The 17,615-nt window shown below is 37.6% G+C and overlaps 1 protein-coding gene across 2 annotated transcripts in view; it reads left to right on the top strand.

Moving 5' to 3' along the window:
- The window catches only part of AXDND1 (axonemal dynein light chain domain containing 1), a 59,437-nt gene that overhangs the window by 29,891 nt on the left and 11,931 nt on the right, over positions 1–17,615 (top strand). For both annotated transcript variants that reach the window (XM_063427299.1, XM_063427300.1), the window contains exons 10-17: positions 1,435–1,539; positions 2,775–2,895; positions 4,265–4,366; positions 5,626–5,792; positions 10,124–10,199; positions 12,207–12,441; positions 13,253–13,469; positions 17,351–17,444. In XM_063427299.1, the coding sequence (XP_063283369.1) occupies positions 1,435–1,539; positions 2,775–2,895; positions 4,265–4,366; positions 5,626–5,792; positions 10,124–10,199; positions 12,207–12,441; positions 13,253–13,469; positions 17,351–17,444 (1,117 nt within the window). The remainder of the gene's footprint in view (positions 1–1,434; positions 1,540–2,774; positions 2,896–4,264; positions 4,367–5,625; positions 5,793–10,123; positions 10,200–12,206; positions 12,442–13,252; positions 13,470–17,350; positions 17,445–17,615) is intronic.

Below are 17,615 nucleotides of genomic sequence, written 5' to 3'. Positions count from 1 at the left end.
ACTTGGAGGTCACATGGGTTCAATATAAAAAACTGATATGCAACGTAAATACACAACCCAAATATACACCAGGTCAGCATTTGCAGTTATATGATCAGAGCTAGGCATATCAAGAGGTGATTAACATAAAGAAAGGTGAGAAGCTCAGATACCATAATAGAATAAGAAACAATAAAAAGGAAAAAAAAAAAAAAACTGTTGTCCACTAGAGCTTTCCAGGTGGGGTCACCCAAATGTGTATCATTGGGGACCAGTGTGAGCCCCGCAGAAGGAAAGCTGGCTACCAAATATTTTATGATGAATAATATCACCAACGAAGAAAACAGAATTTTGTTCCGTTTAAAGTATATTAAATGTTTTTATGGCTAAAAATTGTATTCCTATGCAGTAAAACTCTTTCTGCATAAGACTACAAGACAGTAACAATAATAAGTAAATAAAAAAAAATACATTGGAAAACAGAAAATAATCCTGCATTTTGCTTTTTTAAGAATCTGTACAGGTAAATGTGAAAAAATAGCTTGTATTTTAAAATATTTATAAAGTAATGATTTCTATGTTGTTGTTCCTCATGAACACTGTACAAAATTGTACCAAAAAATATTTTGTATTTTAGAAGATTTATTTTTTTCTCAATATTTTGATTTTTTTGCAAATTTAAGTTATTTACTAAATGTATGTGATTTGGTAGGACAACTATTAGAAAAAGTACTGACTATGGTGTTTTAATTGAAGTTCAAAGTGAGTACAAAAGCCTTAAACCTTAAAAAAGCTTCAGTATATGGGCGTGAAATGGCCTAGCAGCTAAGTTAGGAGTTAGGAGTTTTGTTTTCTTCTGACAGAGGGTTCGATATTAACGCTAGTGTTGCCAAAGCCAACCAGAAGTCCAAAACATAAGAAGCGGGTCCAGCACTCCAAGAATTCTTTTTCAGTGATCAGCATTCCAATTTATTGGGTAACAGCACACACTAGAGCAATATTTCAAACCAAGCGGTGGTCTTTGTCAAGCCTGTTACCGAATAAATTGGAGTGTTGATCAATAAAAAAAAAATATTATTGGATCCTTTTTGTAATATTTTTATTTTAACTAATTTTGTGTCAAGACATTTATGATTCTTTAACAGAGCAATACGAGTTTTTAAAATAAAAAAAGCACAAATAGAGAGCAAATGTGTTATAGAAGAGATTGGATTATGAATCTTAGTAGGTTTAAGAGTGTCCTGTTCTAGCTGTTGAGTTGTAGAGATGACATAATTTCAGTATTCATGTACCATTCTTCTTGAAAGGATATCAAGATACCAACAGGTGAAGTCTCACGGTAGAAATGTGTTTGACTTGCGTCAAAGAGAAATCTCATTTTAGTGTCTTTGCTAATAAGTCTTGAGAAAGTTGACGAGAATGAAATGATCAATAGAATGCTGTTCTTTTCTCTAGTGAGTTATATCAAGTAAGAGAACATGATCTGCGAGTGAGCAAAGATGCAGAACAAGCTCAGACGGAACTGGCTAAAGCTCTAAAGGAAGCAAAGAAGAATGCAAAGTAAGCACGACCACGTGACATTAGTTATTTCAACCATCATTCGGTCTCACTACGATGTGAAACCAGGACTGTGTAACTGGTGAAATTAAAGAATTTTCCTTTACTACTCATGGACCTGGAACAAAAAACACAAGATCAGGTTATAGACTTTTGGTTTTTAAAGAACTGCTAATTTTTTTAAAATTCTTTATATTATATAATGTTTTTCACAATGTGAAAACTTAGTATTTTAAAAGCAGGGTTTTACATAGATTTTGGGGTTTTATTTTGCAATTAGAGGAGCTTAAACAAACTTTAAAGTTGACAAAATAATTTACCAAGAATCTGTCAGTCAAATGTCTTTGACTGATGGCTTTACTTGCCTCTGACTTGTCTCTGACTTGGCTGACCTCTCATTTTTTCCCCTGTTCCATTTTTTCCTCTTCTTTTGTGCTGTGTAGTTGCCAGGTAGAGGAGGTGTTGTTTGCCAATCTGTCTGCGTGCATAAGAAGTAAAGTGCACACCTAAAGAGGGGCAAATCAACCAAGGGACATGACACACCTAGAAGAAAGAATGGCAGCACCCAGATATTGAAGGAACTCACAAGGCACCACAGCCACTTCATCGTAATTAGGTAGTTATGGTGCCTTCAGTCTCCTGGCACCAAATCACTTTCTTGTGTTCGACTCTTTTTAAATGGTTTAACACTAAGAAGTGACCCCTGGCCTCTCCTGCAGTTCTCAGACTAATACAGAAGCATCAAATAAAGCAGCAAAGGGGGCAGCAGTGATAGGCTGATATCATTAGCCCATCACAAGTGAAGGGTAAAAATGTACATACGTTTACTTGTGCTGGGTGGCCGGTGAGAGTATCAGCCGAAAACATTAAAAAGGGGCCAGTGGACTGCAGGCAACATAACCACTTCATAGAGCTGAATTGGTTATGATACCTGGAGTGTTTACTTAATTTATATTATTTAAGTTTTAGGTGATATTTTCCATAGTAGGTTGAAATGTATCTATTATTGTTGCCGTCCCATACCGTCCTGTCTCTTAAGACCTAAACCCGTTAAAATCAAAATTACAAAGATTTAGAAGAACCCAGTATGAGCAGCAAATTACAAACATGAGCTTAGAGGCATGCTGGGAAGTATGGGAAGAGAACAAAGTATATACAAATGTGTTACAAATGTCTTTAAGTGTTAAAAATGAATGTAATGATTACATTTTAAGTAAATCAGTGTTGGCTTTGTTCAGTCTTTTAGCAGAGTATCGAGATCTGTATGAGTTACAGAGAGGTCGTCTAGAGAAGCATATCGCTCATCTGACTGAGGAGAGGGATCTCTGGAGTTCTGCTACATACAGACTGGCAAGGAAGGTAATTTTAGACATAAGCAGTATTTATCAACATGGCATTGATCACAAGCTCCAGATTGTTCTGATATGATAACGGTTTCTGAACATAGGTCAGTATTGCATGTTTGTTTTCAGCATAATCACAATCCAAACATGTGTTTCTGCTGTTAATGTAGCCAAAGGAAGACCTTGTTAACGACATAAAATCAGGCTAAAAATGTTATCACACAATTTTGAGTTTGATTAGTTAAAAAGGGACACTATAGTCACCTGAACAACTTTAGCTTAATGAAGCAGTTTTGGTGTATAGAACATGCCCCTACAGCCTCACTGCTCAATCCTCTGCCATTTAGGAGTTAAATCCCTTTGTTTATGAACCCTAGTCACACCTCCCTGCATGTGACTTGCACAGCCTTCCATAAACACTTCCTGTAAAGAGAGCCCTACTTAGGCTTTCTTTATTGCAAGTTCTGTTTAATTAAGATGTTCTCATCCCCTGCTATGTTAATAGCTTGCTAGACCCTGCAAGAGCCTCCTGTTTGTGATTAAAGTTCAATTTAGAGATTGAGATACAATTATTTAAGGTAAATTACATCTGTTTGAAAGTGAAACCAGTTTTTTTTTTCATGCAGGCTCTGTCAATCATAGCCAGGGGAGGTGTGGCTAGCGCTGCATAAACAGAAACAAAGTGATTTAACTCCTAAATGGCAGTGAATTGAGCAGTGAAATTGCAGGGGAATGATCTATACACTAAAACTGCTTTATTTAGCTAAAGTAATTTAGGTGACAATAGTGTTCCTCTTAGTGTGACTCTTCTTGGTCAATGACAAAAAAAAGATGATTTTTGTTAACATCAAAGGTTGAAGGTTATCGACAGCTATGTTGCTATCCTGGCATCATGTGCATCTGAGCTGTATTTTCAATAACCATGTTATTGTAGTTGCTGTAGTTAGTACAAAACATGCATACAATATAATGGTTTGTATACATTTGCCACCTACATATAAAGATTCAGTTTTTTGGTTTAAACTTAGTTTTCTGTTATCCATAAAGTAGTTTTTTCACACACGCTTTTTTTTTTTTTTTTGATGACATCTGTTATGATAAAGGAATACTCATTACAGTGCAAGAAGTCTTTGGGTGGGTTAAGTAACTCATGTGTGTTTAAAACTGCTTTTAAGCCATATCATAACACAAAGGCCAGTCGCTATGTTGCCGTTGTACAAATGCATTGAAATTTGGATGGCAGTGATAGTCTGAGAGCCAGACCCTCCCAGTGCTCGCAGCCTGTCTTTGCTTTCTACTTTTAGACAGATTAAGACGGAATTACATATTGTTTTATTATGTGCATGGCAGAGAAGCATATCAATCTATTTTTTTGTACCATGTAGGTAATTGAAGAGAATCAGCTAATGCTGTGTCGCAGGATGTACACAAGTGAGAAGATGTGGACAAAGGTCATCAGGCATTTCATTGTGCTTCTGGCATCAAATGTATGTTAATACACACACATCCAGCATTTCTACTTCGTGTTTAGCTCTTTTGGCACTGATCCATTTTAACAGAATCTGAATTTTAAAGTCCAATGCATTGGTCATGCGTCTTTAAACCTACATGCTTTTAATGTATTCATCTGCAGGCTGCAAACCTAGATAAAAAGGCATTGAATGCAGATTTATCAGGGCAGAACATCTTACATCTTCTAGAGAGGATCATTTTCTGTACTGCAATATTTTTAGCTCAGTGTGAACCTGATCAGCTGTGATAAATCACCCGTCTTTTGTTTCTTAAAATATAGAGAAATTATACTTCATTCATATATTTATCCTGTGATAATAGATGTCCATTTGTTTTAGAAAGGTAGTTATGGCTTTCTAACAATGTGAAATAGAACTTGAAAATGCATTACATCTAGTTTTATGTTTGTTTAATATTTTTTTATCAGCAATTCTTTATTTTTTATATGTATAGTTTAATTTTATAAGAGTGAATGCCGTATAATATACCGTATATACTCGAGTATAAGCCGACCCGAATATAAGCAGAGGCCCCCAATTTTACCAAAAAGCGGGGAAATTTATTGACTCGAGTATAAGACTAGGGTGGGAAATGCAGCAGCTACTGGTAAATTTCTAAATAAAATTAGATCCTAAAAAAATTATATTAATTGAATATTTATTTACAGTGTGTGTATATAATGAATGCAGTGTGAGTGTATGAATGCAGTGTGTGTTTGTGTATGTGTTGCAAAGCGTTGGTGGGGGGTGGACATTTTTATTATTTTTATTTTTTTAATAATTTTTTGTTATATTATTTATTTTATTATTATTTTTAAAATATTATTATTTATATTTTTTTTTCGTCCACCCTCCTTGCTTGATACATGGCAGGGAGGGGGGCTCTCACTCCCTGGTGGTCCAGTGGCATTGGCAGTTCAGTGGAGGGGGCTGGCAGAGAGCGTTTACTTACCTCTCCTGCAGCTCCTGTCAGCTCCCTTCTCCTCCGCGCCGGTCTGGTCAGCTCCCCTGTCAGCTCCCATTGTAAGTCTCGCGGCCGCGCTATGACCCCACGGGTCTCGCGAGACTTACACTGGGAGCTGACAGGGAAGCTGTGGGGTTTTTCAGCACAAAAAATGTGCCGAAAAACTTGACTTATACTCGAGTATATACGGTAGGTAGAATTATTTTTGGCTGGTTACATCTAGTTTACTACACATCTTTCTGCTATGTAGATCTAATTTGTCACTCCATAGGACACAGATGACCTGTCCAAAATTCAAGAAACAACAGAGTCTTGGAGAGAATATATGGCACGGTTTGATCAGGAGATCCAGCGCAATGAAGAGTCATGCAAGGAGAAACTGAGGAGCATTCGTAGTGACCTGGAGAAGAGACTGAGCTATTTCCAACAGAACATTTTGTAATTTGAGTTTCTTTTTTTTTTCTTTTGCTTTTTAGTACTCAAACTCGGTGTGTAAATATGCACATTTTTATTTTAAACTAACACTATAGGCACCAAAACAGCTTTAACTTAATAAAGCAGTTGTGGGGTATAGTGCATACTACTACAGTCTCGCTGCTCAATTCTCTCCATTTAGGAGTTAAACAATTTTGTTTATACATCCCTGGGCACACCTCCCTGCATGTGACTTGAACAGCCTTCTTAAACACTTCCTTTACAGTGAGATCTAATGTTTAAACTTCTTTTATTGAACATTCTGTTTAATGTCGAATTTCTTCTCTCCTGCTGTTAATAGCCTCTTAGAGCCTGCATGAGCCTCCTGTGTATGATTAAAGTTCAGTTGACAAAGCAGGAGATAAAACATTTAACCCCTTAAGGACACATGACATGTCATGATTCCCTTTTATTCCAGAAGTTTGATCCTTAAGGGGTTAAAGCAAGTTAACATCTGATTGAAAGTAAAACATTTTTTTTTCATGCAGGCTGTGTCAGGCACAGCCAGCAGAGATGTAGCTAGGGCTGCATAAACAGACACAAAAGTGATTTAACTCCTAGATGGCAGAGAATTGAGCATCTAGACTACAGGTGCAAGCTCTATACAGTAAAACTACTTAATTAAGCTAAAGTTGTTTTGATGCCTATAGTGTCCCTTTAAGTACCCCAAAATGACAACATTTGTAGAATTGTACACAGTCAATAGCATCCTTTAAAGTAGATAATACAAAAAAACTATATTAATCTGCATAAAATGAAACAATGTCTATTAGGCTTATTCACTACAGTGTGACTTGTTTGGGAATTCAAAGTTAATTCTAAATTGTATACTTAGTACAGATTAAGGAACAGCGCACAGATAAATATACAAATTAAAATAATCTATCTCAGGGGATTCAGTTCCATCCTATGGCCATATTGTGTTAAGCCAACCACTATGTCACAGTACCCTGATACCGGTGGGTCATTACACTAATTGTATTATGGGAGACAAATTAAATAACTAGTCCTAAATTCATTTAGCCAGTGCTAAATGAACTAAAGTGTATCTAAATAATCTGTTAATAAAGAGCATTGTGAGAATATAGCATGCAAAATGAATGCGATAAAAATACAGTCTCAAAACTATGTAATTAAAGCGATAGTGCTTTTATGTATTTACTCACAATGCATATCATATATCTGCTCTATATAAAAAAAATATTATTAAAGCAACATGCCTATCCAAAACCTTTAAAAGGCCTTCTGAACCAGGGAGCGGGTGCTCAACCCAAAAGGAATCTGGATTGGACTCCAAAAATACATAGAAAAATAAGGGAAATTGGGGGCACACCCAGAACACGCATTTCTCACAAATGGTGCTGCCGTAAAGACCAAAATGTATACAAAATACAGATTAAGGAACAGCACACAATTTTACAAGGCTACCTAAAATTGCCTATCTCAGCAAACAAATATTGGGACTCAGTTCCACCATATGGCCATATCTTATTAAAGGACCACTATAGTGCCAGGAAAACAAACTTGTTTTCCTGGCACTATAGGGTCTTTAGGTCCCCCCACCCACCCTCAGGGTCCCAATCTCGGCGGGCTGAAGGGGATAAAAAGTCTTACCTTTCTCCAGCGCCGGGCTCCCTAGGCGCTGGGGAACTCTGCTCCCTCTTCCGACGTCATCCGCCGAATGCGCATGCACGGCAAGAGCCGCGTGCGCATTCAATCAATCCATAGGAAAGCATTTCTCAATGCTTTCCTATGGACGTCAGCATTTTCTCACTGATTTTCACAGTGAGAAGCGCGGAAGCTCCTCTAGCGGCTGTCAATGAGACAGCCACTAGAGGCTGGATTAACCCTATTGTAAACACAGCAGTTTCTCTGAAACTGCTATGTTTATAGAAAAAGGGGTTTAACCTAGCTGGACCTGGCACCCAGACCACTTCATTGAAGAATTCTGGGTGCCTATAATGGTCCTTTAAGCCTAACCATGGTTATTAGGGTTTGGTAAATTTAAAATCACTGTCACAAGGGCTGGAGCAGGCAAATAGTTAATTATAAATAGTAACAATCTGTTGCTGTGTTTAGCCTGTTCCAAGATTTTTTTCCAAAGGAAAAATCTACACCTGTTTTAAAGTGAGTAAGTCATGTCACTTACAGTTTCACACTATAAGGGGTTTCCTATGTTTTTTTCCCCAATCCCTGCTTCAATTTATCACTTTGGTTGTCCATGCTAAGAATATGCTCAAAGTGTAAGAGAAACGAACTGTGGAAAAAACAACAACTATGAATTCTGTGTGCCCCCTTAACCCCTTAAGGACCAAACTTCTGGAATAAAAGGGAATCATGACATGTCACACATGTCATGTGTCCTTAAGGGGTTAAGGGCATTAACTGGTATCTTGGAGGAAAGGTAGACACCAGCAGTGAGGAAGGGCAAAATCATAGCTACAAACCCTGGTGTCAGATAAACTATTCTAATGGAATTCTACATCCCTAACATTTCTTCTAGACTAGTGGGGATGTGCTATGTTTCCAACAGTACTTAGATAAATTGCTCTATTCCCTGCAGCTTTCTCAACACAAGGATTATAATTAACCTGACGTGCCTTTATTCTTTAATGAATATTTATATATTTTCTTTTATTGCACTGCCAGCAACTGTACTTAATATAATATATATACATTTTTTTTAAACTACCAACCACAACTTATGGAAAATGTTTCCCTATAGTATAGAGTTAGTTATAGGATTCCTGAAACAATGTCTGATGAATGGACACTAGATCAAAACGTGATTTTATTTTTTAAGGTTTTTCATTTTTTCTGATAGAACCCCAATTTCTTTTTTAATCTCCAAAGTACTCTTATTGATTTCTGATTTTAGTTCTTGTAAAGCTTTTTCAAAGCATCTTTCCACGAATTCATATACTGTGGTATGAACTTCTTGATTCACTTCACAATTCATGGAGTCATCTGTTTCTTTAAGATCTATAACTTTTGAAGCTTTATTCGCTTGTGGAGAGAAAAATTTTCTTCGCCCTTTTCTTTCTTAGAGACTGTGTTATTGTTTTTTTTTTTTTTTTTTTAAGCCATTTGTTGCACTGTTTAGTTAACTTTCTTTATTTTTTCCTTCTTTATTCTTTCAGAAGTGTCTGATAATCACCGTTATTTTCATATGTAGATTTAGAGCTGTTTAGTAGACTTAGCAGATCTTCCTTTTTTCTTTATTTTATATCAGACTCTTTTGTCTTTTTTCTAAATTAATTTTATGTGGGTTATTCGCAGTATATTTGCGGTGCGTAGATTGTAGTTTTTTTTTAGCAAGCGGACGTTGTTGCCTATTGCTGTAATTAGAGAACAGCGTGCAATATACGATATACAGACCTTTTTTTACAGTATTTTCTTGATTGTCTCGTTTCTGCAGAATGCCGAAACTAACTTGCTCCCTCTTAGTCTCACTGTTTTAACACCAATCACCGGTTGATTGTTACTTGTAGTTTATAAGATATGCATATTATATTCAGCAAACAGTATGTAGCATAAATATGGAGGTACATTTTCTAGAGAGCTCTCCCCCTGGGGCTTTTTTGTGTTTTCCCCCCCCCAAAGGTGAGCTTCTTTCTGCTTTGTTATTTTTTATAACTTTATTTTATTTTTTATTTTTTACTTCTTTCTTTCTTTTCTCCTTTTTTAATGCCTCCTAATTTTAACTTTAGGTACAGTTTGAAATGTGGACTCACTGTGTTAGGCAAACAGCGTGCAGCCGACAACATGCGGAACTTGATAGCCTCCCAGTTATTTTGACCAGTCTCTGCTCACCATGCTTGTTTCCCCTTCGTATAACGGCCCGCTGTTAAATTACTGTTGGAATTTTTCCTAGTATTCTCCAAAACGTTAGCTTGAAGTTTCGTCCAGCTGCTCACTCTCCGCCTTCTGTGTGCCATTAGGTGCCACTTGCTCCTAGTCACTCACTCTCTTAGCTCCAATCACCTCCGATCCCCCGCTCCCGCTCTGCTGCTAGTTTTCGCGCTCAGCAGACATCCCCTGATTCTCGCAGCGTGCATCTACGTCATCATGTTGCGCTCCTCTTAATCCAGATAATATTTAAATAAAAAATGCTGGGCTTCTAAATGGGGGCATAAGGAACACAATTTGGTCTCACAATAGGGTGTGACTCAACACTTCCAGTGATCCCATTGTGCATGCCTATAATGATACACATATATATATATAATATGTATTGTCTTATAGACCTTGTAAGTGTATCTATTTAATTTTGTTTATTTCTCTTATTTACCCAGCGTGGACTTTCAATACCATGAAATACCTGAAGATATGACTGTGACAATATTGCAGGACATAAAGAGTTGGGAAAAGGTATGAAAGTTTGATAGTGAAGCAAGCACCATGACAAACAGAATATATCATTCACACTTGTTTCACGAAAAAAACCAACAATGTTATAAAAGCTCATGTGATAGTTCAGTTGATGGGGTTCACACTGCTGTAGCACAAGGTCACAGGTTCAATTTAGCAAGGTTAATGCAGCCTTTCCTCCATCTAAGGTTAATTAAACAATTACCCTTGAGCTGAGTAAGAACCGCTATACCACGGGATGTCAGGAGAAAAGTAACAATATACCCCTCCATACCTCCCTGCTGTCCTTATTTAGAAGGGACAGTCCTTATTTTGGGCCCAAATCCCTCTATCTTAATATCCCTCTTTTCTAGGAGCTCCATTTTGTTGGTGTGTCTGAGTTATAATAGAGCTCCACAGCAATAATACTCACATTAATGTGTCTTTAACCCCTTAAGGACACATGACATGTCATGATTCCCTTTTATTCCAGAAGTTTGGTCCTTAAAGGGACACTCCAGGCACCCAGACCACTTCTGCCCATTGGAGTGGTCTGGGTGCCAACTCCCACTACTCCTAACCCTGCAACTGTAATTATTGCAGTTTTTTATAAACTGCAATAATTACATTGCATGGTTAACTCAACCTCTATTGGCTGTCTACTAGACAGCCACTAGAGGACACTTCCTGATTTCTAGCAAGGATTTTCCTTGCTAGAGCGTCGCTGGACGTCCTCACGCTGTGTGAGGACCTCCAGCGTCGCTCATTTTCCCATAGGAAAGCATTGAAATTCGTTTTCAATGCTTTCCTATGGGGAGACCTAATGCGCATGCGCGGCATTGCCGCGCATGCGCATTAGGTCTCCTCGGCCGGTGGGCGGGATCAGTCTCGCCCACCGGCCGACGGAATCAGAAGGAGGAGCGGCGCGGAGGAGGAGACAGCGACGAGGGACATCGTCGCTGCCTCTGGTAAGTGACTGAATGGGTTTTCACCCCTTCAGTAACCGGGGATTGGGGGGTGGGAGGGAGAGGGTACCTCCAGTGACAGGAAAACGGATTGTTTTCCTGGCACTGGAGTTTCCCTTTAAGGATCACTATAGTGTCAGGAAAACAAAGCGGTTTTCCTGACACTATAGTGCCCTGAGGGTGCCCCACCCTCAGGGACCCCTCCCGTGGCGCTAAAGGGGTTAAATCTCCTTCAGCAGCTTACCTTAATCCAGTGCCGGGCTCCCTCGGCGCTGGTGACCTCTCCTCCCCCGCCAACATCAGCTCCCCCATCTGACGTCAATGGAGCCGCATGCGCGGCAGTGCCACGCACACATTCAAAGTGTCCATAAGAAAGCAAATGGACGCTCTGCGCGATGGAGACATAATATGCCTCCAGCGTCGCAGATGTGCCTCTAGTGGCTGTCCGGAAGACAGCCACTAGAGGTTGGCTTAACCCCAAATGTAAACATAGCAGTTTCTCTGAAACTGCTATGTTTGCATCTGAAGGGTTAAAACCTGAGGGACCTGGCACCCAGACCGCTTCATTGAGCTGAAGTGGTCTGGGTGACTATAGTGTCCCTTTAACCCCTTAAGGACCAATCTTCTGCAATAAAAGGGAATCATGACATGTCACATGTCATGTGTCCTTAAGGGGTTAAACTACAATAATTGTGTTTACAAATCAGGCTGTGTAAATAAGATACATTGTTCTTCTTCTAAATTATATTGCCATTGCACAAATAGTTTTTAATACTCACATAATATTTCTCAGAACAGCTTACCCCCCCTACAATTAAAGTGTCCCCCTTTGTGGATATGAAATGTTGGGAGGTATGCTTTCAATACTTCTGATATTATCATTAGCATTGTTGTTGTTGTTATTATTATAGCAACGTTTTAGTTTGTTATGCAGCCTGCAGCTAAATGTCGCTAAAGAGAGTTTCACTTGATAGAAGATTAATCCTGATTCACCCTGTACAGTTCCATTCAGTAAAATAATTAGAGATAGAGTAATATCTTAAGTTTCCCTTTAAATAACTAGATGTTGAATGAAGAACTACAGCAGTTTGAAGGGAGTTTGCTACTGACCAATCAGGAGTCGTTGAAGACAGCAGCAAAAATTCAGAAGCATTGGGTTGATCTGGCGCACAAACTGCTCCAAAGACATCGAACCATTGATGGAAAGGAGGCTCCCGAACAGAAAGCAATGGAAGAAGTAAATAACAGAGTGTCTGAACTGTGTGAACAGTACACAAGACGAGTTGAGGGAGAAAATGGTGAGTGATAACAGCATTTTTTTTTTTAATATACTGATCTGAAAGATATTGTATTTTGATACTATTGTAACTTCAGAATTATTTAATATAGACATATGGGGTAAGTAACTTTCAGCACTCCCTGATGCTTTGCTTCCATTTTGGCTCTCGGAGCATTCTGGGAGATGTGGTGAATAACATCTCTAGTGCCAGAGGTTGACTACCCCGTCCCCTGCTATAGACAGTGCTCGTGTTTACACCTTTTTATATCTTTCACAGTGCTCAGTGAACTCATTGTTATACTAATAATCAAATAATCATTTTTAAATGAACAACCAATAAATACCACATGAATGCTTCTCAATTTGCAGTTCCCCTTGTAGATTGGCCACTCAATGACAAACCGTTCTAAACCACAAACCAAAAATAAAAAAGGTACAAGAAAATCTATATTCTCTGTAGTTTTATAACCTTAAAACCCATTCTGACACTTCATCTATTCTCAAAATCCACAAGGTCACTAACATTGACTGCAGAACATTTAGCAAACCAAAATATGAAGGCATTTAATTTTCCCATTGTAAGATGGTTCTCTCATTGTATCCCCATATATACTACAAGAAGCGGTATTTGTAGTGTAATAGCCCTTTAAGAGGTTTATTACAAAGTATAGTAAGAATAAATCTCCAATTTATAGAAGCACTTAAAGAGAGAGGGCATAATGCATAAAATACATGGACGAGACCCTCACCTAACACTTTTTCACGAGTGTCAGTATGTTTTCTAGACTACTTCATATATTTCTGTTTTTTTTTTTTTTCCAATTTAACAGGTGTTTCGAGAGCCTTGATGTCATTTTGTAGTAGTTTGGGAAATTGGACCGTGCATCTTTCTGCTCTTAAAGCAACGACACCTGATGGGATCAGAGCATCAGATTGGATGAATATCTACCAGTTAATTCCTGAGTGGATTTCACTTGCAGATAATGCTTTAGAGCTGATCGGCAGTTCTACGTCAGATACAGAACCCTCGCTGAATCCACCTGAAAAGTATGGCTCATACATTAATATAATGTAGATTAAAAGTTTCAACATTACATTTCAGACATACTGAAACCTACAGAAAAAGATTGATTTGGTCCATAGAAAAGAAGTAATTAATTCCTGCTCCTCTGCCTAAACACATGTGCAAGTCTTTGTTTTGTATTTGTTTTTATTTTGATTCTTTTTGTGTTTTATTAGATTTATTTATATATTTTTGTTTCAGTGGAATCAAAGTGAATATTTGATTTTAGGCTAAATTAGCCACATTGAAAATATTCCCCAAGACAGTTATGTTTTTCTTTTAAACTATTTTGACTAAAAGTGATGTTTGTTGTTTTTAAAATTTGTTCAGAATTTTATTAATATACAACTCCAGAACTGGTGTGCTACATCAAAGGGCACATTTGGCTCCAGTTTTGTGTAAATATAGTGCAGACTTTAAATGTTAAAATGGTGCTAGTTTTGATCACCGTGGCAAAGTAGCACCCGTGCGGTACATTGTAAAAAGGGATTGCTAGGGCACACAAGACAATTGTCACGCATGCTGGGTTTTGTGGCAAACAAAGCAGGGCTGAGTAGTGTAGGTCAATGCAGATTAACATGTGGCTATAATTTGTAACTTCTGGTGCACTGGTTGGACACAGTTGTGTTTGTACATTTTCTTACTGCTCTGATCTGTAGTAGATTACAATGGGCTTTACTCAATGTTTGAATGCTTTTTTTGCAACTGAGAAAATTACATGGAGCGTATCCTTTTTCCTGAGCAACCTGCACAATTTGCATTAGAAATCCATTAACTGTTAGCAGAAGGCATGGCAATCACACTATTTACTTAACTAACCAGTGGCCACCTGTGAAACTTCAAGTTGGTGAGGCACCAGACTGGACACATGGATATAACTCTGTCCCCTCTGTTTCTGAATTGTTTTACTTATTACTAGAATGAAATAAATGTATATAGTACCATTATCTCCAAAATATGGAACCATATATAGGAACCACATAGACTTATATGCCTATTAATGAGTGAAATGATTATGGCATGCGATTTAAAGCTAAACTCTCCATTACAGGTATAATACAGAGTTAAACCACTAGATGCCGCCATAGGATTTTTTATTCTTTATTTTTTTACAGTAATTCACATGCTTTATTATAATATATATTATTATTATTATTATTGCCATTTATAAAGCGCCAACAGATTCCGTAGCGCTTTACAATATTATGAGAGTGGGGGATTTAACTATAAATAGGACAATTACAAAAAACTTACGGGAACAATAGGTTGAAGAGGACCCTGCTCAAACGGGCTTATGTGAGGTGGAGGTTAGTCTTGGAGGCCATAAGCTTTCCTAAATACACACACACACACACACACAGTGGTACTTTGGTTTACAAATTTAATGCGTTCTCCTGGACTTTTCTTATTGCGAAAAATTCGGAAACCAAAACGTGGTTTCCCATAGGAATGCATTGAAAAATCAATTCATCTGTTCGAGAGGTCAGAAAAAAGTCAAAATAAACTGGCATGGAAACCAACCCACAATGCAGAACACACAGTAAAAGGCACGCAAACGACAAAGCTCAGCTCCCTACCTTTCCACCGTTTGAGAAATGCACCCAAAAAGTAAAAAAAAAAAAAAGTCCCAAAACCGCTGCAAAATTTCAAGAATGACTCCAAAATTCGATGCACACTCGACGCCACGTGCTACCTACAGACTCCAGCATGCAGGGGCAGCGCTATAAACCTCCCAGGCGCAATGTATCCTGGGGCAACTTGTTTCATATTGCGAAAAAAAATTGTACACCGAGGCATTATTTTCAATGGATTTTTCTTTATAAATCGAAAATTATGTTAACCGAGGCGTTTGTAAACTAAGGTACCACTGTGTATTTATATACAATAAATACATATTTTATAACTACATAGTTACATATGCTGAAAAGAGACATATGTTGTCAAGTTCAGCCTTTCTCACATCTGTTTTTGTTGTTGATCCAAAAGAAGGCCAAAAACCCAGTTTGAAGCGCATACCAAATTTTGCAACAAACTAGGAAAAAAATGTCTTGACCCCAGAATTGCAGTCAGATCTCTCCTTGGATCAAGAAGCTATTATCCCCCAAATTAAAAAAATATATCCCTGAATATTATAGCTTTTTCCAGTTGCTCTTTGAGTAGAGAATTCCACATCCTTATTGTTCTTACTGTTAAAAAAAACAAAACATTTCCTTTGCTCCTTTCTTCCAGTCTAACTGCATGACCTTGTGTCCTATGTACAGTCCTGTTTATGAATAGATGTCCAGACAATGTTTGTATTAGCTCTGAATATATTTGTACAATGCTATCATATCCCCTCTGATGTGCCAATGTTTCTAAACGAAACAGGTTGAAATTTGGTAACCTTTCTGCATGACTAAAATGTTCATTTCTTTTATTAATTTTGTAGCCCTGTTTCTGCCCTTTTTCTAGTGCTATAATATCCTTCTAGAACAGGTGCCCACAATTGCACAGCATATTGGAGTTGTGGTCTTATCATAGATTTATAAAGAGGCAAAATTATATTTTCATCCCGAAAATTAATGCCGCTTTTTATACATTATGATACCTTACTTCCCTTAGTAACTGCTGATTGACATTGCACATGCTGCCTAGTTTGTGGTCTATAACAATTTCCAAATTCTTCTTGTGTGTTGTGATCCCTAGTTTACTAGGTTGTAAGTTGCTTGTCCATTCTTTGTATATCTGTGTGCGGCAGCATGGAATATCTGTGTTTTTGTCTTTTATGACAGTTGTATCAGCGAATGTGTCTGGAATATCTGTGTGTATGTGTGTTTGCATGAACGTGCATGTATCATTGTATATATGTCTGTGCATGTGTGTATTGGTATGTGTGGTCCAAGAAAGCAGCATGACTGCAATGAGGGTGATATGGTATGGACAATGTCATGGCAATGTGACAACATCTATTATAATCATATAATATATATGCCTTTACAACACTATTTCCTTGCCTGTTACTTTGTCATTTGGTAAACTATTTCTTAAAGTTTTCCTGTCCAACCAAAATATTTGTTTTTTCATGCAGGCTCTGTCAATCATAGCCAGGGGAGGTGTGGCTAGGGCTGCACAAACAGAAACAACGTGATTTAACTCCTAAATGACAGTGAATTTGCAGGGGAATGATCTATACACTAAAACTGCTTTATTTAGCTAAAGTAATTTAGGTGACTATAGTGTTCCTTTCTGCAGAAAATGTCACCTAGACTGCATTTGGGGAATTTTGCTAGGGACTCTAAATTAGTATTTTAGTTTAGTTCCTGGTAAATTTCATCTGAATTTTAGCTTCTGGGTGGCTCCAAATTAGCTGCTGCAGATTTTGCCTTAGGTACATAACCTCACACAGGGTTATGCAATAAAGTGAGAATTTAAGGCCAATACTGGAAGCATAACTGACTTGGAGATATGTCCAGCTTGGCTATTTTGGCCTTAAATCTGAAATTCACTTCAAATACACTCTGAATTCCCAACAAATCTCACTTTAGTAAATATCCCTGACAGTAATTAATGTTTGCCATTAGTATCTGAGGGCCATGACCAGTTCCTGTGTGTTTTTGTAGAAAATACAGAGGCCTATAGTGCAAATAAGCAACAAATTATATATAAGATTATATATAATCTTATTATATATTGTGTGAGTTATATATATATATATAAATATAATATAGAAGTTATATATAAAGAGCAATTTGGAGACTTATGTCACATATCTTTCATTACTACGGTATTTGTTCCATTTTGATTTACATATTTAGTCAAACATAAAACTGGATTAATTTGTGCTTCTGTTAGAAATGTAATACCTGTAAACATTTTGTTTTAACAGAATATTGCTGGAAGATGTTTTCAGAATGCTACAGCAATGGGTTCTGGCCACAACTAATGGAACCGAGAGGGATGATGTCCACCTAACGAATGAGGTTTGTTCCATACAACCCGAGTAACAGCATCCATGATTCTTTACAAACTTAGAAGCTAGTAAAGCATTATTGGTTTTGTGCCTCAATGGCACCCTCTGCTGTAGAGGTAGAACGTGTGGAATCAGTGATGGACTTTGTGAATTAAACCAGTGCCGTCTTTAAACAAAAGGT

Source organism: Pelobates fuscus, chromosome 7 (genome assembly GCF_036172605.1).
Source record: "Pelobates fuscus isolate aPelFus1 chromosome 7, aPelFus1.pri, whole genome shotgun sequence".
In the NCBI taxonomy this organism is placed as follows: Eukaryota; Metazoa; Chordata; class Amphibia; order Anura; family Pelobatidae; genus Pelobates; species Pelobates fuscus.
The sequence above is the reverse complement of the archived record's forward strand: the minus strand, read 5'-3'. Positions and strand labels throughout refer to the sequence as shown.